Genomic DNA, 10,505 nt, shown 5'->3' with positions numbered 1-10,505 from the left:
CTGGTGGCTTCCGCATCACCGTCTTCCTCTTGTATCGTCTCCACAGTGGCCTTCATCGGCACTGCTTTCTTTCTCCCGTGGTCGGGAGGGAAATTACGCGTTTGAGTAGCATCAACGTGTGGTATTTTCACCCCACCGTTCGTGGGTTGGGACGACAGAATGAACGGCGCGGGCACGAAGCCTGGTCTGAGATGGAATGGAGAAGTTCCACTCTCCCCCGTAGTCGATGATCCAGCCAGTTGTCCTGGGTCGATCTCCCTACCCTTTCCCTTGGCGTCAGTGGTTACTGGCGCCATCGATGGGGTAGGTGGCTTAGTTCCACTAAAGATGGGAACAAAACGTCCGTCAGATTCTTGTACCTCAACGGACGCGCGTGAACTTGTCACCTCTGTGACGACGGCAGAGACAGTGGGGATCCCTCCAGGTATGGGGACCCCACTGATTGGTTGACCCGTTGGATTAACAGGGACTACAGGGACCTCCTGGGGCGCTTGCGCCTCCACAGCGGGTTTAGTGATTGGTTGACCCGTTTGGTTAACGGGGACTACAGGGACCTCTTGGGGCGCTTGCGCCTCAACAGCAGTTTTTTTTGTCTGGTCAGAGACGACAATGGGGTCTCCACCCGTTGTTGGGTTCACTGGAGGGTTTGCAGATGGGTTATCTACCGTTGCTGCGGGTGGCTTTGGCTCGTCGCGTCGAGAGAGCGCGAGGAGAATTTCGTTTAGTTTCTCATTAAGTCTTTCCTCCACCTTAATGATGTTACGATCTAGACGAGCGATGTTATCACTATTCCCAGAGATTTGGGTATTCATGTTATGGACATCGCCTCTCAAGTCGGCGATGTCGTCGTCGACTTGGTCGACGCGATTTCTTAGTACTCGCGCCGTTTCAGACGCGAGGGAGTGGGTTGGGGATGGAGGACGCGACGCGCGCATTGGGACGAATGCCGCGAGAGTCTCCGCTGCGAGGGCTTCAGACGTTGTGACTTCGTCAACATCTCTCATATAGGTGGGACGCGTCTGAGACGCCCTTGCAGGCCCAGATCGCCACCATCACTTGAGGTGGTGTCATCTTCCGCCCTACGGCTAGTGGAGGGGCCGGCCGTGTTGGCGGGAGCGTTGGACGTGCTCCTGGTGTTGTATCTCCACGACATCCAGAAGAGGTGTCGAGTCGTTCAACAAGTTCGCGTGAGAACTTGATCGAAGTCACGCGTTGTCAGCGGCCGACGACACGCGCGTTGCCAAATGGGGTTTCGGCGCCGGTAATGCGGTGCCGAGAATGGAAAGAGAATAAGAGCGTAAAAAAGTGAAAGGTTATCTTACTAGTTTGGGGACGGTAACGTTCCGTTCCCCCGTTCGCCTCAGGCCTCAGTAGTCCGTCTAAGTATACGCTTGATTTGGCTGTATATTGACGGGGTAGAAGTAAAGGCTAATCTGCCTTTTACAGCTACCCCGAGGGTTTATATACAATCTTATACATTCTCGGCACAAATAAATAGGGAAGCTTCCGTGACGCTAAATTAGCGTCGCGACATAATTATTACACAACACAACATCAACTGATGTTGTGGGCGGAATATAGACATGGGCCGGGGCCTCACAGAGAGTGAAGGCAACAAGGTACAGTACAATAATGGCAAATGGGGGAAATTGGTCACTGCGTTGTACTTGTAATCAAGAAGAACACAGACACTCCAATCACAAGTTTCCAACCTTTTGAGGTGCAGAGAATAAGGTGACAAGGTATGCTACGATAATGGCAAATGGAGGAAATTGGCCACTGCGTTGTACTTGTAATCAAGAAGAACACAGACACTCCAATCACACGTTTCCAACCTTTGAGGTGTAGAATGAGAGTGAAGGCGACGAGGTACACTATGATAATGGCAAACAGGGGAAATTGGTTGCTGTGTTGTACTTGTAATCAAGAAAAACACAGACACTCCAATCACATGTTTCCAGCCTTTAAGGTGCAGAGGATAAGAGTGAACGTGATGAGGTATGCTATGATAAAGGCAAACGAGGGAAATTGGTCGCTGCGTTGTACTTGTGGAAGAAATATTGTACAAGGGTTCTCTGGGCTTCCCCGGTCGCTATTGCACAGTACCTGAATGTGTTCTCTGGTCTGTATGTGTGCGCTGCAGGTGCACTCTTTGTTGTCCGAGTAGTTGCTGAAATGGTCGGAGCTGGGTGGATTAGGCATGCATGTCCAACGTTCCCTCCACGCATCTAGCATGTCTCAAAGTTTGTGGAGCCCTTCCACGAAGGGAAGTGAGTGGTACTGAGGTCGATCGGGGCGATTGCAGGTGTCTGCTTTGGCAAGCTGAGACTATTGGACACCAGGTGAGCTTCACGCCACTTGGTGATGTAGAACCGCCTGATAGGATATGCAGCGCCTAGATGGTCATGTCGTAAGCAATGTTCCTTGAAAAGTTGTGGAAGACGGAGGCAGTTCAACTGTTGACCCAATAGGGCAAACAGACGGCCGACCTCACGTCGAATTCCCACAAGATATCGCTCTTTCAAGCATCAACCATTACTGAGGTGAGGTCCAGCCAATCGAAAACACCCTATAACCCTGACCTCTTGTGGTCCGGCCACCACAACGAAATCGGGTTTGCCAGGCAAAAACTCCACACAGCGTATACGCCCATACCATTACCGACTCCCGAGGGTCACCCAACCCCCCAGGATAGTTCACTATATGTACAGCTCGGATGTTTGCAACTTAGCCCCGCATCAAAGTAAGACCATGGAAGTCATCAAAAGAGCGCAACGGAGGTGCTCTCTCTCGTTAGTATCACAGTGGGCTGAGCCGAGCGACTCAACCTCCTGCTTCATAAGTTTACCCACGCGTGAACATCCCGGTGGACGTCAGAACCCCGATGAGCTCAGGTGAGAAGCCAAAAAGAATCTTGCCATGGCCTCTACATGTGCATCTTCCGGTGCCAATCAGTCGAACTCCGCGCAGGAATTATAAATGTAGCCAACAAAAAAGCGCGTTGCCAGAATAAAAACGCACTAGCTCGAAATTGTACGCTCATAAACAACCGTACTCGGTCTGCATGCTCCTGAGATCCAGTTGATTCAGGTAACGGCGCATGTGCTGTGATATGCTTGAACTATATTTATGAAATCCGCCACATGCCACGCAAGTAGAAGTCATAGAGGCTGGAGTCCTGCCTACCACGCAAGATAGGCGGGTCTATTGTGTATGTAACGTGGAGAGATCAATGACCAGCCTCTGTACCAGGCAACTCCCATAGTATGGACCTGGATCCCAACCGAAAGGAAGAATGAAAGGGCGAAAGAGGGACACTGAATTCCTTTAAACCGCATACAACACAGCGCGTATCTGTACAATTGTCCCTGGTGATGGAAAGAAACAGTATCACACTGAAAGTTATGAGATGATGGGAGGAAAAGAATGAGAATGGTGATGAGGCGCTAATGAAGATAAACTATTAATGTTGAACAATTGTAATGACGTCGCATCAACCAGGTATTCTGGGGTAATAAAGAAAGTGATCCAGAATACCAAAATGTGGAAAATGATGAAGCGACAGGAATTGGAAGATGTAGCTTAGGTCCGTTGAAACCGCAAAGAGTGAGTGAGCAATGAAGGAATGAATAATGAGTAAAGGGGGACGCAAGAGTGATAGTTGATGATGCATGGTTGTTGATAGTGCAAAAAAGGAACTTAATGAGTGACAGCAAGGTTGTGATCTTCCAAAATGAGCGAGGCAGCCTTCTCGCCAATCATGTAAGCGGGAGCTTGGGTGTGCCCGTTGTTAAGCTTGGGCATGATTGAGATATCTAGTTGAAGTAGGAAGTCACTTCAACGCTCCACGCTCATCGGATTCCATCATGAAACTCACCAGCGACGCGGAGGCCTTTAACTCCCCTTACACGTAGCCTGGGATCGACGACAGCTTCCTCATCGGTGTCCGGCCCCATCTTGCACGTACTTGAGGGATGGTAGCATGTACCAGCTTGCTGACGGACATACTCTCTCCACTCCTCGGTGCTCTCTGGGTACATTCTCGTCTTGGGCCAAGCGCCAGAGATGTGGTCCCTTGTGCCAGCACCGTTTACCACAACATTGTGCACGTGTCGGCAGCCTTCAGCGAGAAGAGCGACATCGAGGGGCGAGGAGAGATAGTTGTGATCGATCTTAGGCTTTGTGCGAGGATCGGATGACCGGAGGCGAACAGTTCCACGGGACTGGGGGCCGCATAACATAGTCAAGGTGGCGAAACAGCTCTCCTGTGGAATGGAAACAAAACTTTGCACCATTGGCCAGAATTCATGGGCCAAGATTTTACTCACGTCATCGCGCGTGGGAAGGTGAATGTGTTGCGGACCACCGCCGTAAAGTTCGGTTGAAAAGTCTGTATTGCGATCAGAAGTGATCAGTTGCGAGGGTTTCATTGAATACTGAAGACCCGCGGCTTTAACACAAGGCGTGACCTACATTCAATGTGAGGCTGACCGGGCTTCTGTCCCATGGGATCGCTGTTCGGATTCTTCTCCTTAGCGTCCTTCCACTCGGACACATCCTCCATAATCTTGTCCGCACGCTAAACGCGCCAACGGTAACCGGTAAGTCTGGAGGCTATGATAAAGACGGAATGGAGGAACTAACCAGGAACGCAAAGGGTCCAAATGGGAAGCGGCCCATGACGCCAGTCTAGCGAGCAGTCACGATAGGAACTCGGGAGTATGAGGGTCTTCAACAGACGTTACCTTGTTCTCAATCCATTCCTGAACGGTCGTATCGAGGGCCCCAGGTGGATAGATCAGATGATCATAGCTATGAAAGTGAATTGACAGTGAGTGAGATCAGGATCTGCGCCCCACAATTAATACGCACGTCATACGGGAATTAAGGTAGTAGAATTGGAAGACAATCAGATGGTCGGAGAGGTTGGAGCCAACACCCTTCAGGTCGAGTTTAGTCTCAATATTATATCGCGCAAGATGTTCCTTAGGGCCGACACCACTGTGAAGCAGGATGAAGGGAGAGTTGTATGCACCAGCGGAGAGAATAATCTCTTCCTTGGCTTTAAGGATAATGGACCTGATAGAACCATCCTTTGGGTTCTTGACTTCGGCTTCGACACCAACGGCTTTGAACTTCTCCTTGGCATCGGCATCGGGATTCGTTTCGAGAACGATGCGAAGCACAGTAGTATCGAGTAAACCTGAAGATTCGCCGGAGGATTGTTGTCCACAAAGTCAGCGCTGGAACGAGGATTGAGTAAATTCTTCATAAGAAAAATGGGTCCAAGCTTACCCGCTGGTGCGGATGCCATCATGAACGGTCCTAGTCGCGTGTCCGACACCTTCGCCTCCACCGGAGACAAACATGTCAGGCTTGTAGTCGTATCCTTGGTCGATGTACGACTTGAGCATAGCCTCGCTAATTGGAGCGAGAGGATGAACGGTTGTATGCAGCAAGCCATCGGTGCCATGGTACTCCTCTGCAGCTGGGAAACCTTCGGTAGAGAAGAACTTCTCGGACTAATATACTGTCTTACGCACACATACATACTAGAATGAGCAAAGTTGCGCGCACCTTCTTGAAGAGTGGAAGCAGGTCGTCCCAAGACCAGCCAACGTTTCCGAACTCTGCCCATTCATCATAGTCGGCTTTGGTTCCACGTATCATCAGGGTGCCATTGAGGCCACTGACGTCATGGAAAAGGGTAGCGTCAGTGAGCTGGACAACCCGTTGCCATCAAGAACTCGCCTGCAACCGCCTAAGAATTTGCCTCTGGGTATGTGAATAACACGGTTGTTTGCATGCGTTTGGGGCTGTGTGGCAGGGTGGCAAATAATTAGCATTCGTTGACAGAAGCGCGACTTGAACCTACCTCAGTATCATAGCCCCATTCGTGTTCCTGTGAGAAAGTCTCATTGGGACGCGTCTCTAGGAGAAAGGGAAGGATCGACTCACAGTGAAGTGAATGTTCTGCCATCCCATCGCCATGCGAGACATAATAATGTCCTGGTTTCTGAAGGAAACGAATGAGGTGAGTCCCGATAATAGGTAAGGGTTGAAGGGGGCATTGCCTACCCTGGTCCCGCTTCGATGAGGAGTACCTGAGCACCAGGGGCGGCATCCGCGAGCCTGCGGGCAACGACCTAATCGAGAATGCAGGGATAATGTGATCATAAATCAATAGAGATAGAAGGACACGACTTACGGGGCCGCTAGTGCCACCTGGACGCGGCAGACGCTGGTTGAGAAACAGCGGAAGGGAGTGGGACGCGTGAAGATGACCTACCGCCAACAACTAAAGCGGCGCAGGGTAAATGACGCGGAAAACTCGACTGAGGATTAGAAGACACGTACCAATGAAATCGTACAGGGTGTCCAAGGATGGCGCAGACGGCATGGTTGGGATAGTGAGTGGAGATAACCAAGAAGATTAATCAAAAAAGTGGTGGGTGTTGTTGAAGGGATGTCGATTGAAGGAAGGAAAGGAGTGCGAGATCGAGGAGAGGGTTTAAAAGGCGACCGGAAGTAAACACCGTACTCGGGAGTTGGAGACTTAGGCTCTCCACAAGGTGGGGATGAGGATTCCGATGGAATTCATTGACATCGCGGAGCAAGTGCCAAATATATGCTACATATCAAAGCTCTTACTTGACAACGAAAACGTTCATCCGTAAAATGTTTCGCGGTCGATCCTTCACTTGAACACACGCATTTTGTTGGCAGTGTGTACGTTCAATATTTGCGCGTTCGTTACGGCCATCGAGTCCCGTGACGCTTTTGTGTTGCGGGCAAATTCCCTGTTGATCAGCTCAACATCGTGAGGGAAAATTCTGGTCTTGCAACATTCAGATTTGCAATCACAAATTGATGACTTAGCCCTTTGGGAAATCCGAAAAGTTTCGCATCTCCGATGCACGTACCCCTTTCATCGGCGAAAGTATTTTTGCCTGTACAATTATTCGGCTTGAGGGAAACGCATATTCAGAATCTACTTTTCATTGTGTGAGATTTGATACAAACCGTTTCTAGCCTACCTATTCGAATTGTGGGGTTCTACTATGATGGAAACAATATGAGTAAACTTTTTCAGTACCCGAAGTTCCGGGATCTTTTACTGCGGCTCCTCAGGCCTTCTTAAAACCAGCACTGGCGGCCGCTCAAATGGCCTATCGTTCCTTGTGGTCTACTCTCCCATTACAGAATGGCTCCCGTCGGCATCCCAGCAAGTCTCACCAATGTCATTGTTGGTCCGCTCTTGATCGGATCCTGGCTCAACATCTGGCTTGTATGCAACTCAATTGGCTACCGGAATGCGGAAAAGTGAAGCTGACGTCTTGTCTTCGTTATCCTGCTTCCAATGGCGCTCAAGTATGGAATGATGTTGATTCAAGCACGTAAGAATGATTCGCTCGCTTGGCTCTGTCCTCGCCGACCAACCTGTTTCATAACTCGATTCGCGGTTCTGCTCTGCAGAGGCATACTATCGTCATGCACAGAAGTACGTTTTTACCACCGAGGCACTAGTTTTTCTGTTACTAGTGGTTTCTCCGCTTCCAGTGACCCTGCCTGGATCAAATACCTGGTGGCTTTCATCCTGTTAGCGGACACGTTTAACTCTGTGTTTGACGCGTGGTTCACCTATCATTACGCAGTGTTGTAAGTCTCCATCCTTCTCATCTGTTTTCAGCTTCAAAGCCGGTTGAGTGTTTAATTTGTTGACTGGGATCGTTTTCCAGGGAGTTCGGTAAGTGGTTGCTAGATCCCCAATTTTGTATTGCATTGAAACTCCGATGTCAACCTAATCAGGCAACCCAAATACCATCATGGTCTCTAATTGGGGCAAGTGTTCTTTTGATGAGCCAGGATACGCATGCTTATCGGAGTTATCACGTACAGTTTTCAACACAGGTATTTAAATTTTTCGCGCCATCGCCATCACCACGAATGTGATCGCTTTTTTCCTACGAGATCCCATCATGACCGTTATCATATCTTCGACCGTCCAAGCGTTCTTTGGGTGGTAAATCTGTTTTCCTACTATTATCCTATCGTTTATCTGACATCCGTCCGTTTTACCCTATGGAGGCGAGTCAAGCGGCTAACGGGTATTACCTGGCTTGCTGCGATAATTGTCATCTCAGCCGTTATTCAATTCTGTAAGTACCCTTGAAATCACAAGTTAGCCGAGGTAGAAGGGATTTTGGACGCTGATCATGATGGAAGTGGCCGGGCTCGGAACAACCATTGGTTGTGCCATCGTCAAAGAATTCGTCCAATTCAGGTCATTCAAGTGTATGCCTAAGTGTCTGTTTTCCGTGGGCTTTCTGATTCGAAACTTTTATTTCCCAGCGATTGTCATCGTTTGGCTCGTCCTTGCGCCTGTGACCGACTTCCTCATTGCAGCTAGCCTCGCTTGGTACCTCGTACGTGTTTCTCGAATCACACACGCAGAGAATTCAAAGCTTAAGAATTTCTGTATCCGCTACAGCGTTCGCATAAAACTGGCTTTGCGACAACAGACGATATAGTGATTCGAATCACTCGATGTAAACTTGAGTTGCTTTCATCCCTATTCCTCTGGTGATCTGACACCCCTGTACTTCTGCCTAGTGACAATTCAAACTGGTGCCATCACCGTCATCTGGGCGACAACCGACTTGGTCGTATTCGTAAGTCAAATTGCACCCCCCATTCAAATCACTACAGTTCCTAACTGTTGAATTTTGTGGTCCCCGAAACGCCCCAGTTGGTCTGGGTGAATATCCAAATCCATATCTTTTGGGAGCAATTATACTAACCACCAATTGCCGCTCTCTGCCTACACAGCCTAACAATCTGCACTTGATCTTTAACATGCCACTCGCCAAACGTGAGTAATTTCCTCTTGTCAGTGCCCCACATCTGAGTAACTGATTCACGCAAATGCTGAACAGTCTACGGAAACTGTCTCATGAGCTCTCGTAGGTTTCCCTTCACTTGCAGCACCATCGCTAACATAATTTCATTTGGTTCCTAACTCGATGGCACTCTTTTCGCGTCCTGCTACTGATTCAGTGAATGCACGCCGCGAGTGGAGTACTTCAGGATTGGGTTATACCACTTCAGATGGTATTTCCCGAGGACAGGTAGGTTTCATTTCGGCCCTCGCGCACATATAACTATTTACACATTTATCCCCGCAAATTTCTCAGCCCCGTGGCGGGATCAGCATCACTACGAAGACCGAAGTTGTTCAGGATGCGATCGAACTCGACGTGACCAGTAAACATCGTCCACAAGATGGTGCTCCACGAAGTGTCCGCCCAAGCACCGCTGCAGGTGGTGGTGCTGCCATTGGTGTTGGAGTCCCTGTCCACAATTCAAAACATGATGACGGGTTATCGCTACATTCCGATTCGATTGATGGGGATGATTCTTCAAGTCAGAAGCCTAATGGGGGTCGAAAAGCGGAATGGCCATCACGAAGTCTATAGAGTTCCTATTCTTTGGTGCCTTCTTTTTATATCCACCTGCTTCTCGCAACTTGCTGAATTCACCCTCGGCCCTCTCACCATAAGTGCTCAATGCGTGTTTTCGTATTCCATCATAAACTACTTATGTAATGTGTCTAGTCCCGCGCTCAGCATCATTGACTGTGCAACTGACCTCCTAAGGGCGACCAATTAGGTTTAGCCGAGCGGCGAACTGGTCCGACACTGTGATGGCCTATCAACGGACCGGTTTGTGTGGACAAATATCTTGCAGGAAGGTTCCAGCGTTGCAGGATTTCATAATGCGTGCCATCATTTGTTGGCGGTCATCCCTCTTTGTAAAGCAACGTCTCCGCCGTGATAGTTTCTTACCTCCGATGTTCCCGCCAGGAAGGAGACGGCATGAATTGACCAACCACACACCATCACCGACATCCAGGTGTGCGTCGACGATGTTGCAGTTTCGCTGTACAAGTGATCGACCGCACCAAATAACAATGTCCTGGGACCCATGTATTCGCTCCTCACGATGCTTTCTGGATCAGAATTGGCAGTTACTGGTATTGTCTACTACGATCACAGGGAATAACCCAGAAGTGCTGATCCGGGGTACAAAAATGGAGTCGTAGGAGGTAGCAACATAAAGGATTCCGAAATGAATAGAGCAATGGTCTTCGCTATTGATACTGCGGCACAATCATCTATTCGTCAGATGATGTACCGCAGTGCGTAACGTCCTACATTTATAGAGAGGAGAGTTTGTGGATGGGGTGCAACGGCAAAGGTGACCAAAATGGGGAAAGTACTGCCTGGCTAGGCGGGAGCAGGGCCAGATTGCCTTGAGATTGCCGAATTGATGAAAGCTTTGAGCGGGCGCACTGCACGTGAATGTTTTAACGTCCCCTCGTTCGGAGCCCCCCGTCATCTGTGTGAGCCCCATCATAGATCTGAAGAGCGTCACCTTGTTTTTTTTTTTTTTCCCAGAGGCTTTGTACAAATATCGGCAATGTTGTCCGCAGACGCGACGAATTT

The 10,505-nt window shown here is 49.4% G+C and overlaps 3 protein-coding genes across 3 annotated transcripts; 2 read left to right on the top strand and 1 right to left on the bottom strand.

Moving 5' to 3' along the window:
• Positions 1–3,699: 3,699 nt before the first annotated feature.
• EI90DRAFT_3118984 (uncharacterized protein) lies at positions 3,700–6,400 on the bottom strand (the record flags this gene model as incomplete). The annotated part of the gene is made up of 16 exons (XM_039063162.1): positions 3,700–3,815; positions 3,878–4,265; positions 4,329–4,390; positions 4,474–4,579; positions 4,645–4,689; positions 4,746–4,812; positions 4,873–5,141; positions 5,204–5,243; positions 5,296–5,522; positions 5,578–5,721; positions 5,876–5,902; positions 5,959–6,016; positions 6,079–6,146; positions 6,209–6,225; positions 6,290–6,298; positions 6,358–6,400. 16 exons carry the CDS (start codon positions 6,398–6,400, stop codon positions 3,700–3,702), a joined length of 1,686 nt encoding a protein of 561 aa, XP_038920017.1.
• A 717-nt stretch (positions 6,401–7,117) lies between these two features.
• On the top strand, positions 7,118–9,606 carry EI90DRAFT_3043335 (uncharacterized protein). The gene is made up of 18 exons (XM_039059249.1): positions 7,118–7,288; positions 7,373–7,397; positions 7,477–7,501; positions 7,561–7,659; positions 7,740–7,747; positions 7,810–7,842; positions 7,900–7,911; positions 7,972–8,023; positions 8,089–8,159; positions 8,227–8,295; positions 8,353–8,426; positions 8,492–8,549; positions 8,614–8,672; positions 8,750–8,758; positions 8,830–8,872; positions 8,937–8,963; positions 9,058–9,128; positions 9,195–9,606. The coding sequence occupies exons 1-18, from the start codon at positions 7,205–7,207 to the stop codon at positions 9,474–9,476; spliced, it is 1,101 nt and encodes a 366-aa protein (XP_038920016.1). The 5' UTR covers positions 7,118–7,204; the 3' UTR covers positions 9,477–9,606.
• EI90DRAFT_2663175 (uncharacterized protein) lies at positions 9,215–10,234 on the top strand. Its single transcript, XM_039053425.1, has 3 exons — positions 9,215–9,491; positions 9,561–9,601; positions 9,670–10,234. The coding sequence occupies exons 2-3, from the start codon at positions 9,567–9,569 to the stop codon at positions 10,100–10,102; spliced, it is 468 nt and encodes a 155-aa protein (XP_038920015.1). The 5' UTR covers positions 9,215–9,491; positions 9,561–9,566; the 3' UTR covers positions 10,103–10,234.
• Positions 10,235–10,505: the final 271 nt, after the last annotated feature.

Source organism: Cantharellus anzutake (assembly GCF_015039405.1).
Source record: "Cantharellus anzutake strain C23 chromosome Unknown EI90scaffold_9, whole genome shotgun sequence".
NCBI lineage: Eukaryota > Fungi > Basidiomycota > Agaricomycetes > Cantharellales > Hydnaceae > Cantharellus > Cantharellus anzutake.
Note: the sequence above shows the minus strand (reverse complement) of the source record. Positions and strands in the feature narration are given on the sequence as shown.

Bases quoted from the DNA above. Each gene is read 5' to 3' on its own strand.
- EI90DRAFT_2663175 (XM_039053425.1), top strand. From the start codon at position 9,567: ATGCGTGTTTTCGTATTCCATCATAAACTACTTAT. The intron at 9,602-9,669 runs GTAATGTGTCTA...GCGACCAATTAG, and splicing joins TTCCATCATAAACTACTTAT to GTTTAGCCGAGCGGCGAACT.
- EI90DRAFT_3043335 (XM_039059249.1), top strand. From the start codon at position 7,205: ATGGCTCCCGTCGGCATCCCAGCAAGTCTCACCAATGTCATTGTTGGT. The intron at 7,289-7,372 runs GTATGCAACTCA...ATGGCGCTCAAG, and splicing joins CCTGGCTCAACATCTGGCTT to TATGGAATGATGTTGATTCA. The intron at 8,550-8,613 runs GTAAACTTGAGT...ACTTCTGCCTAG, and splicing joins AGTGATTCGAATCACTCGAT to TGACAATTCAAACTGGTGCC.